A 17,722-nucleotide genomic window follows, 5' to 3' on the forward strand; every position below is an offset into this window, starting at 1 on the left:
TCGTCTCACAAAATATGTTTCGAATCCCATTTGACTGCACTAATTAATACTAGCTATAGTCAAATAAGATTCGATGGGATGGGATTGTGTGATATTTCTTTTGTTTTTGTTTTTTTTTTTATTTGAAAATATTACAAATATTGTGTGATTGTGATTCTCTTTATAAAAAGATCAGAGTTCAGGAGTTCAGGAGAGGATTAACTCTGAAACTACTGAACCGATTTTAATAATAATAATTCTTTCAACATTAGAAAGCTACAAGAAGTAACATAGGCTATCCGCGCAAAGCCGAGCGGATCAGTTAGTAATAAATACCTAAACAGTCGGAAATAAAACGAAGGTTTCAGACAAAATATGTTGTATAGGTACATTTAAAAACAAACAAATTAATTACATAAACTTTAAATAAGCTTAAAATGGCATGTTAAATAATAAAGCCTTAATTTTTTTTAAATACATTTGAGTAGAGTACGTTGAAAAATAGAGAACGATAGGTACTTAAACCCTTGCTTGTTCCCTTTGCTAGGTAAAGCTTAAGAGAGACGTATTCCATCCGATCCGGAACACTCGCCTTTGCTTAACTTTTGCAGAGCTGGAAAAATAGAAAATATAACTTTTCAGTTAAGCGCAGCTTATTCCTACGATAGGTGTTGTATTGATTTTTGAAATCACAGATAGTTGTACAACAGTTTTTAGTAAATTATTTTTAACATCAATTTGGTCGAATTATTTTTACAGGCTAACTCAACTTTTTAAACATAATATAACATGGTCTATAGCGGTGTATTAATCCCTTTTTTTCCAGTCAAAGCCTAAAGTAGGTAGGTACGGATTAAAAATATTATGTTCCATCCAAGGAATATCTAAACTTGTAGTTTGGCCAGACGGTGATAGTTAAGCCTAGATTGTTTTTAGTGTTCCGTACCCCAAACTGGACCTTATTACTATTTAGCCTCCGCTGTTTGTCTGTTTTTTCATCCATCTGGTTTGTCAAAAACTTAAGTAATAAGTAATAAACTTCAGAATTATTAGAAAAACCAGTTATATGTATGTTCGTAAGACAATGATCTATGTTAAATTGTTATTAATCTTGCTTCAACGAATAGTTAAGCTCAAGGTTCGAGGCAATTTTCTAGGTTTTTTGTGTGGGAAATATTCTAAACTACAACAATGAAGTAAACAATCAGATAAAATTGCAATTTAATGCGCGTTTCCAAGGTTTCCGTATTCAGGGGAATACCCAAAAATTAATAAGTATAAATGGGAAAGTGTCTGTCTGTCCGTTTACTGGCTTTTCAAGGTCCATCCGTTTACAGATTATGACGAAATTTCATACAGAGATAGCTTTCAACCCGAGGAAAGTACATAGGTTACATTTGGTCCCGGAAAATCATAGAGTTCTCACGGGATTTTTTAAAACTTAAGTCCGCGTGGTCGAAGGTGCAGGCATTATCTACTTGGGTAAGTACAGTATTCACATATAGTATAGGTAAGTATTAGTAATATAATGGGATGATGAAATCAGCGCAAACACAATGAGTCATAAACTGGCTGCGCGGGCGCAACAAAAGCTTCGTTCAGGATTCGCGCTTGTGTCACGTCACACTCCAATGCGCGGGGATTGATACATGCATGTCACCGTACACGCCATTGTTTGCGGGGTACAGCGAAAACACATAATTAGGTACTAGAATTCATCAGTACAGTGCGACAAGGCTATTCGTAAAAGCTCCGCATTCATTGATGCGGATGTGCATGTCTGAATTAATGCGGATGTTCCGCATTTGCGGATGCGGATGCGAATATCCATAGCACCCCTCACTCTGTTAAGTGAGTAGGTACTCACTTAACAGATAATCTGCCTGCTCGTTTGCTCGATATTCATATTTTTTTTAATACCTAGACTATAGACAGAGAGACGCAAACCAAAAGAGGAATTCATTAGATAAACTCACTTTCCTTATGCTCGCAGTTGTAATTGTTCATGACGCATTCGTTGCCAAAGGACTTGGGCTTCTCCCCTGTTTTGCCCGCGCAGATGGGGTCCAGTTTGACGGAGGTGCAGTCGTGCATGCAGGCCTTCTTGCGCGCTCCCTCCGCTTTCAGCTGCTTCAGGTCGGGCTTGTCTGGCCGGCAGGACACCGCTACCAGCATCACGGCTGGAAATTATAAAATTGGTCTTTCAATTCATTTTTGCATAAAAATTGCACATTGGTCGAAGAAATGATTAACGTTAGATGGCCGAGGGGCTTGAGTGTCGATCCTGCACCAGGAAACGCAGCGTTGGGTGATTCCCTCAATGGCTGGACGACGATCACAACCACGGACTAGAGAAGTATTCCGTTATCTGTGATCACAACAGTGAGTTGCTGGGTGATGCTGGACTCGAGCGGTACAAGATTGTGTTCTGCGGAAATCTATGCGCTATGAAAGAAAGTAGTTTTCTCTTATCATTTGTAATAATTTTTTTAAAGATCAGGGCTCAGACCTACCATTCAAAAATTAGCTTACAAACGTAAGAGATTGAAAGATGTAGCATTTTTGCCACAGCGCGCTTTATAAAGCCAGAAAATTCATAACCATTTTTCAAGAAAAAAGTAGTAAGGTATACTTAGTAGTTACCTTGGAAAATGTGGAATTGATGGAAAACGTAGGTAACCTATCAGTGAATATTTTAATTCTGAACATACCTACTTGTTATTTATTAGCTAGGTAGGTAGGAAACCAGGAAGGTAACTGTTATGGATGAAGAAAATGTGTTAATTTTCCATGATTGGTTTTGACTTTTGAGTCATTTAAGTATTTGTAAATAATATTACCGTTCAATAAAGAACGTGCCAAAATAAAGTGAATATACGGATATCATCATGATCAACCCATCGCCGGCTCACTATAGAGCGTAATTACACAGTCACAGTGAGATGGGGTTTGGCCATAGTCTACCACGCTGGCCATGTGCGGATTGGTGGACTTCACACACCTTTGAGAATATTATGGAGAACTCTCAGGCATGCAGGCTTCCTCCCGATGTTTTCCTTCACCGTAAAAGCATGTGATATTTTTTAATTACTTAAAACGCACATAACTCCGAAATGATTAGTTAGAGCTCAGGATCGAACCTCCGACCTCCGATTAGAAGGCGGAGATCCTAACCACAAGGCTATCACAGCTTACACATACAGCTGATATCACCTGCAAACATTTTTTTAGCAATTTGTTCCTGAAAATATTGTGTAAGTATTATCTACTACTACATTACTATAAGACCCCCCATATTAGGTGGACGGACATCAGACGAATCGCAGGGAGCCGCTGGATCCAAGCGGCAAGGCGCAAGACCGTGGCGTGTGGAACTCCCTACAAGAGACCTATGTGCAGCAGTGGACGTCTATCGGTTGATGATGATGACAGTACTATAATAATTTATTACCTAACTTCTTAAGTCCAATACCCACATATACTTAGTCCATCTAAGTAAGTAAATCAGACCTCCATGCGTAGTTACGCTCATGCGTCTTTGACCTTAACAAAGACCATTATGGTCATAAAATGTTTATCAGATAAACGCAGGAAGAAACACCATTTCGGTCTGCCGAGTAGGTACCTACCAGTTAATCTTATACTGGCTTCCCACGGTGCGTGATTCTGCGGATTATCACGCACGGCTGCCGACCACGACAGCCACGCATCTCAAACTTAAACTCAAACTCAAATTATTTATTCAGAATTGGTAAAATTTTACGCTTCCTAGTAGTATTAATACGTACTTAAAACTAAAGCTACGAGGGTTCCAAACGCGCCCAGGTCTGAGAAGAGCCCACAACAAACTCATCGCGTACAAGGCTCGGACGATGACGTCGTGTCTGTGCTACCACGAACGATACTCGTGCATCGGTGCAGGCTGGACGCTGGTCCACATCCCTCCGCAATATCACGCACCGTGGGTAGCCGGCATTATAAATAACCTACTTGCGATGAAGTCACGACTAAATGAGGTTTTATGACAACGATTGACTGCGGTCTCATCTAATGTGATTGTACCTACGTGATATTTACCGTCCACTAGATATATGCACAAGAGGTAGAACAGGTCGTATACATAGAAAAATACTTAAGCGGCATCGTACCGAAACGCTAAGTCACTTAGCTTTTTATGAAACTCTTGGGAAGGCTTATGTCCAGCAATGGATGCAAACAGGTTGATTGATTGATTGATTGTACAACATATACAGGGGGAGGTTTCATAATTTACATATTATGTAATAGGTACCTACCTACCTAGGTAGGTATTATGAAATAGGATGAAACAGAGGCCCAATTTAATAGACCCAATTATTTAAAAAAAAATAAGTTTTCCGTATGAGGGAATAATAGTATGTAGGTACTTGGGAAATAGGGACTAACATTCTGGTTTCTACCCAAGTAGGTACCTACCTACTAGGGGATGAAATCTCTGTTTGTTTTTGATTTATTTCAAAAACAGTTACTTAGTCAAGGCCAAGGCACAGCACAGCCTACAACCCCACAACTGGAAAAAATAAAAATAAAAAAATAAAGATAAGACGAATTGAGAACCTCCTTCTTTTTTTAAGTCGGTTAAAAATAGATAGGTATAGGTATCATATTATTGTCATAAACTCGTAATGAGTAACTAGTTCTAGTGTTTATATTTTTTGTATTAAGTATAAATTGTCATGTCCTTCTTTAGGTGTAAGGTAGGTTCCTACCTAAGTTTACCAGCTATTGAGTTGAAAAGGAAAAAAACTTACCAAAAACAATCAATGTTGCAGCTCTCATTTTATTTTCACAAATCTGCACAGGTCGCTTGATCACCGTCAACTGGTCATGAAGCAAGCCTGTTACCTACTCTTTATACCTTGCGACAGTGAGATCTACTACATGCAAACAAAGGTTGCAAGCAACAACAACCACGAAATATTTTTGAAATACATTTCCGATGTCAGTACAGTGCCTGATGATGCAGGCATGAGTTAGCCAGCAATGGAAACCTACATGAGTTAATCTCGTTACTTTATCTAAGGTCAGATGCTGGTGTCGAGTTGTACTGGAATTAATCTATTTGAGAGGTCTATGTACCTATATGAACACATAATCTAGACTTGTTATTTCTTTCGATAACGGTTAAATAGGTACAAGGCGCATTAATTGGCGATGTTACAGTCAAAATTCTTATTCGGCCAAAACTACTTTTAACTGCAAAATCAGTCAGTAGGTACGGTGCCTACTTTGGAATATAGAGGTTGGCGATTTAAATTTTCAAAATATAAATATGTAATGTACAGAAATCATCCAGATTTATTTTAATTTATTAGGTTGAATAACTAACTGAATAACAGCGATTTAAAAAAGTTACACTTGAATTATTACAGAATCGTTATTTTGTCTTGACAGTGACATCTAGCGTCAAATAGCAAAAGCTCTTAGCTTAGTGGACATTCAGAACGAGTATCCGTTGCAAATGTTTCTATACCTTCTTTTAACTTTTTCTATGGTATCTCCGTGGAACATTGTAGATGGCGCTAATCGCACATCACATCATAATTCATAATGCATACCTAGTGCTGTGTGGCATGGGATAATTAGCACCAGGGTGCGGTGCGGAATTAATTCCGCAGTGCGCGCGCATCTGTCGTTCTATAGTTCACAAATTTAAAAAAAAACGTAGGTAACCATGGTGGTCTACTAAATAAAATGCCAATGACATCATGTCATTTCCAAAAAAATAAAAAAGAGGGACAGCCTTGAGCATGTCTCAATGTGGATTGAGGATCTTCAAATGAATGTACAGTAACTGCAAGAAATATTGTACATCGCCCTTTAGAGTGAGATTTCGGCTTTGTAGAGCAAGGTTATGGCACTCATACCTATGTGACATTTTGTCGGAGACAACGCTTTACGAAACCGCTATCTCTTTTTAAAGGTCGATGTACAATATTTTCTGCCGCGTACTGTATCTCGTTAGTCACGGCTCAAGACGTAGTCTGCATTTCGACTGATGTTATGTTGCTTGAAGTCCAAATGCAACTATGTAAGACGTTCTGTAATATTTTTAGCACGAGACTTATAAAAAAAATCACAAGTGCTAAGTATCTTATTTTACATCTCCTCAATCGGTAATTAACTGGTCTTTGATCCCTAAACATTATTTATCTTTGGATTTTCGAGGACTAAAACAAAAGAGTAGGTATGTACTCTGTTGATACTGGTAGAATTATGTATAATATGGTTATCGCAACTTGCTAGAGAAAAGTCAACTCACCTTGCTTTGTATTATAAGTCTAGCAATTTTTTTTTACAATCAACACAGGTCTGAAACAAACAATAAAAACAACTAGTAATATAAACATCTTTTTTATTCCAACTTATAACCATACATAATATACACAGTACAAAAAAAACTTGTTTCGCCTAGTTTAGCAATAAAGACAAAAAAAAATTGTCACTTCTCATTAACTATTCACTTTGTAACATACCAACCAAATTGAGAAATCTAATGTAGGATAAACTTATCTACACGCCGTGTTTTAATGTACAATGCTTCGAGCGAATACGTTTTTACTTCAATACGATAACTTAAAAGTATAGACTTCTTACTATGTACTCGATGGAATTCGAATTAAAAATTTACACATTACATACATAACACTATTACTACAATTAAGCCGTAAGGATAACCAAGAGTTTATTTGTATTTCGAATAAGGAACATAAAACATATCCACTTCTCGACGATATCACCATAATCAGACTAATTTATACATTGCACAATGCACATGCTCCGGCCGGCCGGGCCGCGCTTCCAGTTCCGGCACGTTCGCACGCGGCGCCGCACGGGGGCGCCACTCGCCCACTCTCACCTAAATGCGGAACTTAGCGAATAACGTAACGTTCATTGAGATCAAATGTGGAGCCGCTCGCGCGCGCCTCACTGCGCGGCGGCGAGCGCCTCCTCGAGGCAGCACAGCGAGTCCTTCACCGCGTGGTACACGATGTTCTTGATTTGCAGCTTGTCCTCCTTGTTGGCGTGCTGGCGCGACAGGCGCCGGAACTGCTGCGCCAGCTCGAAACAGCGCGACACGTTCTCGGGCGACACGAAGTCCTCCGCCACCTTGATGCAGTCCAGCAGGTTGCGCACCTGGTGCGGCGCGCCGGCCGGCACGAACACGGCGTCGCCCGGGCACTGCAGGATGGCGTAGCCCTCCACGCCATACTCGCGGTACAGGCGCTCGCGCAGCGCTGCGTCCAGGTACCACGTCTGGTCGTGCACCGGGTCGTGCTGCGCGCGCGGCCGCGCGCCGCGCTCCAGCTCGGCGCGCACGAGGAAGTCGCGGATCTTGTCGGCGTCGCGCGCCGCGTAGATGTGCCACAGCGCGGCGGGCGGGCGCACGCGCGCGCGGCGCCGTGACACCACGTCCACGCCCGCCTCCTCGGCCGCGCGCGCCGCCTCGCGCGCGCGCTCGGGCGCGTCGTGCGGCGCGCTGGCGTGCACCATCACGTTGACGGCGTCGCTCACGTCGAGGTGCAGGTTGGTGGTGCCACCCGCGCCACCGTACGCCGTGTACATCTTGGGCCCCAGGTCGGGCCGCACGAAGCACTCGGGCAGGCGCGCCGCCAGGTTGAGCTTGCCGTGGCGCGACGTGTACTCGGCGAGCGGCAAGGCGCGCATGAGGTCGTCGAAGCGCGCCGGCAGCAGCTCGGCGAAGTCCTCGCCGGGCGGCCAGTCCTTCAGCTTCAGCACCATGGGCGCGCCGCGCTCGTCGCGCAGGCGCTTGGCGGCCAGCTCGAAGCCGTCCCAGAACTTGCGCGCCGGCTGGTTGGGCACCACGAGCCCCGACGCGCAGTTGACGATGTCGACGCGAGTGTCGCCGAAGTCGCGCGAGAAGCTCTCGGGCGACCACAGGTCCTTGTCGAGCAGGCTCGACACGTCCGACACGAGCACCGGCTGGCCTCGCTTCCATTGATCCTATAACAACAACACCAACATGGATTACACTCATTGACAAATATTACATCAGACAATACAGTTCACGACACTCAGGAAACTTCTCTAACAAAACATTTTATGTCACTGGCAGGCGTCAAATGTTGCTCGTACATTGACGCAGGTAGCCCTAAAGTATCTCTATTTTTCTATAATAATTTTATATCACTATAGCTATTCGACACTAGCTTATGCTCGCGACTTCGTCCACATGGATTACATAAATTTCAAACCCCTATTTACCCTCTTGGGGGTCCAATTTTCAAAAATCCTTTCTTAGCGGATGTCTACGTTATAACAGCTATCTGCATGCCAAATTTCAGCCAGATCCGTCCAGCAGTTACAGCCCGAACGGTTTAGCTCTGATATAGATGTAAACGTACCTGGAAGGGTTTATAGTTGCCGGGGTTGGAGGGGTCGGTGAGGTGCAGCAGCTTGCCGTCGCATAGCCAGGCGTGTGGCACGTCGTACAGCAGCTTGGACTCGGTGAGCGTCATGATGCGCACGGGCAGCTGCTCGCGGCCGCGCGCGCTGCGCTCGTAGCGCTTCACCACGTTGGTCAGTCCGAACGGCTTCACCTCGCCGTCCTCGTCCTTCTTCTCCTCGATCACGCTGGAGATCACGTCGTCTAGTATATCACTTTTGCTTTTCTTTTGTTTCTTCTTTGGCTGGGTGTCGCCGCCCTCGGGCGCGGGCCGGATGAGCAGCTCGCGCAGCGTGGAGAAGTTGCCGCCTTCCTCCGAGTCCGAGGAGCTCGTATCGGACTTCTCCTCTTTGATCTCCGTCTTGATGGGCAGATCGGAGAGCCAGCTCACGATGGACGAGCCGGTCTTGCCGTTCTCCGATTTCACTGGGGAAGATCCGTTGGTTGGTGCGTTTTCTTCTTTGACTTCTTCTTTTTTGACATTCTGTGAATAAAAATATGTTAACTTTTAAAAAGCTGTACCTATAAAGAACAAATTTTCCCTAAACTTTCAAAATTACAATTCATTGTTTCTAGTTACCTAGATAGGTAGTAGGTAATGGTGAGGACTATTACACTTGGATTGTGGAGTGTAGAGACCAAGAGCACTATCTCTTATGGGGCAAAGTTGAAAAAGTGTCCAGCTATAAACAGTAAATAATAGTTCAAAAACCCTCCAAAATGGCTAGCGCCTAGCTATGCCGCTAGGGTCAGCACTCAGCATAGCGTCGGCAAAGGGTATGGTATGAATGTAGCAGTTGTTAACGGAGTGACGTTATACAGAGTTAGAAAATTAAATTTTCTCAGTGACCGTCCAGTATACCATACCTCAACAATTTACGTAAAGTAGCCGGCAGAAAATATTGTATCGACCTTTAGAAAGAAATAGCTGTTTCGTAGAGCGTTGTCTGTCGTTAAGAGTTGAGACCGACAAAACGTCACATAGGTATGGGTAAACCGAATCAGTTCATTTTATCTATTTTAAAATTAGCGCTCTTTGTAAAATTTAATAATTTGGATAAAATCCAAGTTGACATAGTTTATGATACAACCTATATGCTGCTCAAACTTTTTAATGAGACCAGGGCCGTACCGGGAACTGAGTCAAAAGATCTGTCGCCAGCCTATACTAAATATTAATACCTGCTGTTCTGTGCGGCTTTTTATTGGAGCTTCTCACATAAACATTTCGCCTACACAATATATCTGTAATGGCGTGATAAAATGGCGACCTTACATTGGAAAGCGCAGCGTCAGGAAAGCCCCCATTAGATGAACGCACGATCTCAAGTGAATCACACCGGTGCAAAGCGGCGTGTACATGTTTTTGCGAGCACACTTCTGCACTGCGTAGTGGGCTGGCTAGTGGGCGTTGGCTCGGCCGTCGGGGGCCAAGTTCGGGAGGACGCTACAATATTCACCTTTTGCAACGCCCTCTGCAGCAGCAGGTGCGCCGCGGTGCGCAGCGCGGCGGGCGTGTCGGGCGCCAGGCCGCAGGCGCACGGCGGCAGCGCGAAGGCAGCCCGAATGCGGTGCGCGCGCGAAGCCGCCGCCGCCAGCGCGCCTCCCGCCGCGATCTGCGTCAGCAGCAGTCGCCGCGCGGGGTGCGCGCCGCCCGACGTGCACAGCAACCAGCTGAGGAGAAGCACGGAAATTGTTAAAATTTGTTTTGAAAAAAAAGTAGATCATCATAAACGAAAAGCACCCCAATATGTCCAAAAGCGAACAAGCCAAAGTACAATGGAGAGAATATGCAACAGGCAGCACATTTTATAATATACTAAGGTTTGCTTCCTCCAGGTGTCCCACAAAACCTCACTTCATTTTTATAACTCAGGTAAAAAGATACCAGTATCTATCTTCTTAATTGAGTTATAAAAACATTGCTCAAACTTAAGACACTGTTAATACGAGACAGTGTTATATCGCTGGCATTAATTTGTCTCGATTTAACTGAAACTTAAGTCCGATCTATAGATCTCAGCCTTAATTTCGGTTATTTTAGCATTTATACTACCGTGAGTGATTTCCATTCTAAATAATATCTGTCCCGGCTGTACTCACGTGTGTAGTCGACGTTAGCCCGACTAGTTTCGAACCCACACGGGGTCCTTTTTCAAGGGAGTCCGTTCGCGCACGAACGGACTCCCTTCGGGTATGGGTTCGAAACTAGTCGGGCTAACGTCGACTACACACGTGAGTACAGCCGGGACAGATATTATTAATTTCGGTTATTTAGTATTTACTACTTCTAGCAGAAGATGCATAAGAAAGGGCTAATAAGGGAGTCTGCCGATTTGGTTCAGTAGTTTAAAAAATACAAAGCCACACTACAGAAGTAGTGTGGCCTTAGCATGAGCTAATTTTATAGAGGATTAAATCAAAAACTCACCCAAAGGAATCTCTTTCGGCGTTGGAAGTGGCACTGGTTGAATTACTAGTTTCGCTGGGAGAGCTGGCCGATTCACCTGACGTCCGCGACTAGAAATAAACAAAAAGACTGATAAAGCATTAAATATGCAAAGTAATAAAAATATTTAAAGAGTAGCTTTGGTTGTCATCATTCTTATGGATCTAGCCATCTTGAGCGTACTACGCAGCAACTCAGTTGTGAGTATGACCAAATTTGGGAATGTACTACAATGACACCGATTTCGTCGCAGGAAATTATAAAAGTGTGTCAGAAGCAGTAAAAACAAATTTTGGCGATAACTACTTAAGGTTTTGAAATATTTAGATAACAGTTTTGATGCGAAAAAATAGCAAAAGTTTATTCAAAACAATAAACGGCTATACTTTTAGTAAAAAAAACTTTAAATTTACATTTTTCAGGGATTTGTAGTTATGATTATCTTACGAGTTTATTCCATTTTGGTAAAAATCTAGATCAATGGACTATTATTATATTTTTTTTTACAAAAAATATAATAATAGTCCATCCGGGGACAACGGTGACAGACAGCAGGTACAACAGGATGAGTTTTTAATTAATTTAATTCAATTCCCGCTGTCCCTGTTAACGGGGACAACGGGACTAGGTGTGTAGACCCAGACAAATCACAAATAAGTGATTGATCACGAATAAGGCTGAGCATCAGTATAGAGTACATGGATGGATTTATTACATAGAGCTACATACCTTATAACAATCGAGGCAGACGACGAATCCGCACTTGCCGCACGTCCAGTGGAAGTTGAAGAGCGTGGTCTCGCACACGTCGCACATTTCTCGCACGCCTTGCACTACACGTTTCCACGCTATCGTCTTGTCTGTCAACAAAGAACATTTACTTGTAGAAAATTTGTAACACTTGTTCCTTAGTTAGGGAATAATAAACGCCTACCTACGCTACATGTTTATTTTTTTATTTTTTTAATAGAGATAATAGAGGCGGGTCACCTGATGTTAAGTGATTACCACCGACCATGAAGATTTGCAGCACCAGAGGAACTGCCGATGCGTTGCCGGCCTTTCAGGAATTTGTTGGTCCACCCCTTGAATAATTGGTTTACGCTTTATGGTTTTTCTGAGGTTTTTGGCAACTCGTTACGCTGACGGTTACGTGGGTTAAGGCATTATGAATTTCTAATCTCTAAAGCAGATAGTCAATCCGCTTTAATACTCTACTTAGGTAGAATGTTACTTTAAAACCATTGAACAAAAACTTTTATTAATTTAATTTAACTTTAGTTTAAAAAAAAGTTTTCAGTTCGAGGATACGTTGATGCATAAAAGTTATTTCATTTAAAGGTATTGTTACTATAGAAATGACTAGTCACATTTTTATGTTTTACCTACTCAGTATTGTGAACGTATTATTTGTTCATCTGGCAGTGAGTGTGAGTGCAGACGTGTTTACATTGTGCAGTGCAGTGTACACATTGTGCAGTAGTGGTGCATTTACATAAGCTACCTGACACGAGAGCCTCTTGGTGCTACCACACGAACATCTCGTTTATTTTTCGTAAGACATCGTAGTTGAAGATTTGTATGTAAACTTCGATTTCACTTTAGCGAAATACCGAATTGACATGACGACATAAGTAAACACTTCTCACATACTTGTTGTTGTTGTTTATTGTGTCACTTTTAGTTGAGCCAATACACAGCACAATTCACTTCGCCGTAATATCATGTAGTTCCTAAATACTTAATATCACTATTGATACATAATAATATACGGAAAATTGAGAACTGCTCGAAAATACGACTAAACGCTTCGAGAAAAGGTACGTAGTGCCCCGTCCTCTAGTTTGGCTCGTCTTGGCGGGGGCACGGCCGTGCCCCCTGATGAAAATATTTGAGCTGTAATTTGTAAATTTGTTAGAAGCAAGGAACACACACTACACAGAACAGTCTACATCTGAAGACTGCTCCGGTATCGGGTTTAAACGTATGTGTGTGTTGGTGATGTGTATTGGCGCATTATAGCGAGTTAGCTTCGTAACTAAGAGTAAGTGTGTGGTTCCTTGTATATCATGGCCATTCCAAACGCTTGCGACTACTGTTACAAGCATTTTCTAGTAGTCAATTCTATAAAGAACGAAAATTCCATGATGTTCGCTCTATGTATTATTAGGAACTTATTGCTTTTCTAAACTTTCATGCTTGATTTAGGATAAGTACTATAATAACGACACCTGCTAAGAAAAACGTCGTTGATAAACTTTTTTGATAACTTTACGAAGAGCGCGTCAAAGATTTAAAAATACAAAATTTACAAAATGACATTGTTATTTGACAATATATAAAAGAGAAATACCACTCACTCACTCACTGACTAAGACGAAATCTCAGGAACTATAAAGCCTACAAACTTGGATTTTGGAAGGTAGGTTCCTGCTAGGAATAAATTTTCAAAATTGGAAGTCAATTTATTTTCGTTATGGAATAACTATTTACATTTACATATAGTAGGGACTTTTATTTCACGAAGCGACGGGCGCTTTACTTGTGGTACCAAGTATGCAAACGCTCTGTGAAAGTGTCTGTAAGAAAGGGAGTTCTTAGTACCGTCACGGGCAAAGCCGCAAGAGTATACGGGATCTGTATTCAAGCATGGTGGGAGGGAAGTAGCGAAATCTTTATTTTACACAATAAACAACAAAGAGAGGGAAACAAAAAGAAAAATAAGTTACACAAATTCACATTCACATTTGGGAATATAATTGCAGTTGTAGAGATTTGTGTAACACTACTTATTTTCACAAAGGACATTCGCAGTGTTTAACTATGTACAGTACGAGGCAAGAAATATTGTACATCGTCCTTTAGAAAGAGATAGCGGTTTCGCAGAGCGTATCTCTGTCGTTGAGACCGACAAAACGTGACATAGGTGTGAGTAACAGAGACAACGCTCTACAAAGCCGTAATCTCATTCTTAAGGTCGATGTACAATATTTCTTGCCGGCTACTGTACACTTGGTTACCGCAAATAAAGTGCGCGTCGCTTAGTGAAATAAAAGACACTACAAGAAAATGGATTGGATAAATGATCTACCTTCGTTTAGATGGTGGGACTCCGCTTCTTTCTCTTGTTGTAACAATTCACAGAACTGGTCCCCGATCTCGCGCAAGAGGAAACAGCTCATTTCTATGTCTAACTCGGCTGCGCCCGCTGACGATGACAGCCATAATTTCTTATCATCCTGTTACAAAAATAGCGAGGCTTTAGAACAAATTACATCATTTATAAAGCTTTATATAATATGAGGATTTTTTAGTTTTCTTTTTAATTTATAGACTAGCGCTTGAGTTATGATGCAGGCTAAGATGGAGCACGCTTGCCTAAAAGATGCCTATTCACTCTTGATTTGAAAGTATTCATAGTAAAATCGGAGGGAAAGCTGATGCCGGAACGGACATTCCTAGTGGTTCCAATCAGAAACAAGAAGGCAAAGCTTCGGACGTGATCGTGGCATTTCGACTACTCGGGTGCAGACCTTGGCGGATTCATTATTATATGAAAAACGAGAGCAGCATCGAGAAACTCATAGTTACTGGCATGATCGGAGGAAAGAGACCCCGTAGACGTAGCCCGAGACGTTAGTCTGTCACCCTTCTGTATATCATACCACACCATATCATAGGCACAGGACGACATTTACTACTTGAAGTATGGTCTTACATTGATAATCAAATATTGATGGTCGTTCAAGTATGAAAATATTATTGTCAATTTTTTACATCAGCTCTTACTGCGCGACTACCTACCAAAATTATTAGTTTTCTAACATTGTAATACTATGAAATGGAAAACTATTTCCAATGAAATATTATGTAACATGTTTTATGTACTCAGTTGATGCCTCAACTATTGTTCAGATTAGTAACTATTGTATGGTATACAGCTTTTGTGAACATAGACACCACCAACTGAGCACATAAATGTATTTGAATTTTATAAGTACTTCTTTGTAAATAATAACTAAGGAAGAATACTGAATGTATTGTTTCCCTACGATTAACAAAAATCAGGTTAACTAGTTTACGTTTTTTTTTTTTTAAGAATATTAGTTAAATGACAAATATTCCCCTTTCCTCTCCAACTAAGCGTCAGACTAACTAGTAGAGCTGTTACCTAAATTAAATGAATAATGAACAAGATATTCACCTCCTCAGCGTCCTTGTAGGGATCCGAAAATCCGGCTATAGCTAATTGCCTGTTCTTGGCATACTTCAGTCTTCGAAAAGCGTAAAATCGGCAAAATATGTTCGGCATGTCCTTGTCACGCTGCGCGGGCGACCAGCGGCACTCGCGGCACTTGGCGAGCCGCGGCGCTACCTCGAAGCACGGCCCGTTCTGCAGGAACGACTCGGCCGTCGTCGCCTTGGCGCTCGCCGTGGACGGCGCGCGGCGCGGCGGGTCCTCGCGCCGCCGCCCGCCGCCGCCGCGCCCGCCGCCACGCGCCCGCCGCCCGCGCGCGCGCCCTCCGCCGCGCTTGCTCGACGTGCTGCCGCTCCCGCTACCACTACCACCAGAGTCTGAGTCTTTATCGTCACTTTCTTTATCACTTTCACTACCACTTTCCGACGCTTTCTTCTTCTTGGGCTCGTCACCCGCTTTTTTCACAGTCCCTTTTTTCCGTTTAGCCTTGGGCGGTTTCCGCTTGGGCGGCGACGTCACCTCTCGCTCCGAGCTCGAACTGTCCTCCTCCGCGTCGTCGACGCGGCCGTTGACTTCCTTTGGTTTTCTCGGTTTGGACGTTTTCCGCGCGCCGCGCTGGATGGATTTCGCCGCGACGGGCACCACTATGTTGGAACTGGAGTCATCCGGCTCCGACACTCGCGTGATCGTCATCGGCAGGGTGATGCAGGTGCCGCCGCCCCCCGAGCAGTCTCCTTCGCCGATCGGTGCAGTCTCGTGCCTCTGAAGCCACGCTTTTTTACCTAAATGCCGAACTGTCGGCGCTGAACCGTCTCGGGGACTAGGTGAAGAGATCTTCGCTGGAGTTTCGGCATCGGCGACCGTCGTCACGGGTGGCGTGACGGGCGGTGCAGGCGGCGACGACGTCGTGGGCGATGCCGAGATCGGCGGCGTGGACGTTATAGGCGGCGTCGAGGCTGCGGGAGGAACGGGCGTGGTGGAGGGCGCGGGACTCGCCGCGGGGGTGATGTGAGGAGCGGGGGAAGCGCCGGCGGCCTTCTCGGGCGTTTCGACACTGCCGTCCGCCGAGGGCACGCGCACGTCGCATGGGGGACCCGGGGCTTGCGGGGCAGGCTCGGAGCCCAGCGGCGTCCGACCGACACTAGCGGCCGCCGCGATCAACGGTTCCGGAGCGGGACTGTCGAGCCGCCGTCGCTTAGCGTCAGTGGAGTCGAGATCGTATGGACATCGTCTTCTCGGAGACAACCGTTCGGGGTCATCTCGCGCGACGCCGAGATCGAGGGGTTGGGTCTGGCACGGGGACGACGCGTTCGCGAGATCACCATGCGCCCGCGGCGGCGGACGGGGCTCGGGGGTCCGCGAGTGCGCCACGGGCGGCGGCCGCGTCCGCGTCGCAGGGGAGTACGCCGACGGCGGCGGGTAGGGCACGGGCGGCCGGTCCGCTTTCGTGAGCTGGAGCGTCGCCGGCGGCGGCTCGACCGCCATCGTGTAATGCAAGGTCGGGCCGGGCGAGTTGCTGCTGGGCTTGCCGTAGATGTGCGGGGGCGCCGGACTCGACACCTTCGGTTTGACCGGCGGCGTCTGGTAGTAGGCGGCGGGCGAGCGCTGCGGCGGCGTCTGGTACACGCGCCGGCTCTTGTCCTGCGCCGGCAGCGCCGCGTGCGTCGGCGTCTGCAGCGCGGGGTGCGGGTGCGGCGGCGCGTGCGGCGACAGACCGGTCCGGTACGGCCGCGAGGGAAGGTAATGCTGGGACGGCTCGCTTCTGGGCTTGCTCGGATATTGGTGCTTCTGTTCCAGGTGGATTTGTTTGGCGTCGTGTTTAACTATCACAGATTTTTCGGTCACTAGGGGCGGAGGAGCGGGGAGGTGCTGCTCCTTAAGTTTGTCGTAGCGATAAGGGGGATAATTGTAGGGGGCGAAGTTGGGTTCCCCCTTGGGCAGCACGGGCAGCTGCGGCGCCTTGTCGGGCTTGGCGAGCGCGTGGCGCGGCGCGTGCTGCGCGTGCGGCGCGAGCGCCACGTGCGCGGCGTAGTCGGGCTGCGGCAGGCGGTCGGAGGGGTGCGGGGGCGTGGAGTAGTAGGCGCGCTCGGGCGTCCGCAGCCTGTCGTGCTCGGAAGCCGCCGCGCCCCGGTTCGGAGCGAGACTATTCAGAAGCGACCATGATATACTCCGTTCCCGCTGAAAATAAATGTTTGGTTAATCTAGTGTGTTAGGTACCTACCAATTTTTTTTTGTAAAACATCATTACATAATATCTCAACACTCAGATTTTTCAATCGCCAAACAAACTTTATCTGATGAATTTTGACATTTTGGCAAATTTGCAATACACTGTCAAAACATCAAAATTCCTTACTAAGTTAAAAATTATTTAGCAATTGTAAAATCTGCCTTTGATGCTTTGAAGTAATCATTCAAAAATTGATTTGGTACTAACCTTCTGATTAGCTAGCCTAAAGGATTCTTCGAAATGCCTCGACACTAGTTTGGAAGCGGCATTCTCTTGCTCTCTCCTTTCCTTTTCTTCCCTCTCTTGCTTTTCCCGTTCTCGCTCCCTTTCCCTCTCTATCCGTTCTCTTTCTTTATCCTTCTGCTGCTTTTCCAGCATCTCCCGTTGCTCCTGTTCCCTTCGTTCCCTGTAAACAAAATA

General features: G+C 44.8%; 2 protein-coding genes across 4 annotated transcripts in view; both read right to left on the reverse strand.

The window, feature by feature from the left end:
* Window positions 1-341: 341 nt before the first annotated feature.
* On the reverse strand, window positions 342-4,930 carry LOC117986532 (uncharacterized). Its single transcript, XM_034973374.2, has 3 exons — window positions 4,770-4,930; window positions 1,956-2,159; window positions 342-592 (listed from the first exon to the last, which is right to left on the reverse strand). Exons 1-3 carry the CDS (start codon window positions 4,795-4,797, stop codon window positions 534-536), a joined length of 291 nt encoding a protein of 96 aa, XP_034829265.1. The 5' UTR covers window positions 4,798-4,930; the 3' UTR covers window positions 342-533.
* A 1,426-nt stretch (window positions 4,931-6,356) lies between these two features.
* Window positions 6,357-17,722, reverse strand: part of Kdm3 (Lysine demethylase 3) — a 219,591-nt gene continuing 208,225 nt past the window's right edge. For all 3 annotated transcript variants that reach the window (XM_034973370.2, XM_034973369.2, XM_069501795.1), the window contains 8 exons: window positions 17,510-17,708; window positions 15,079-17,250; window positions 13,966-14,113; window positions 11,604-11,734; window positions 10,857-10,945; window positions 9,886-10,099; window positions 8,385-8,909; window positions 6,357-7,983 (listed from right to left, as the gene is read on the reverse strand). In XM_034973370.2, coding sequence (XP_034829261.1) covers window positions 6,946-7,983; window positions 8,385-8,909; window positions 9,886-10,099; window positions 10,857-10,945; window positions 11,604-11,734; window positions 13,966-14,113; window positions 15,079-17,250; window positions 17,510-17,708 — 4,516 coding nt within the window. In that variant the 3' untranslated portion in view covers window positions 6,357-6,945. The remainder of the gene's footprint in view (window positions 7,984-8,384; window positions 8,910-9,885; window positions 10,100-10,856; window positions 10,946-11,603; window positions 11,735-13,965; window positions 14,114-15,078; window positions 17,251-17,509; window positions 17,709-17,722) is intronic.

The sequence above is a fragment of the Maniola hyperantus genome, chromosome 11 (assembly GCF_902806685.2).
Source record: "Maniola hyperantus chromosome 11, iAphHyp1.2, whole genome shotgun sequence".
Taxonomy (NCBI): domain Eukaryota; kingdom Metazoa; phylum Arthropoda; class Insecta; order Lepidoptera; family Nymphalidae; genus Maniola; species Maniola hyperantus.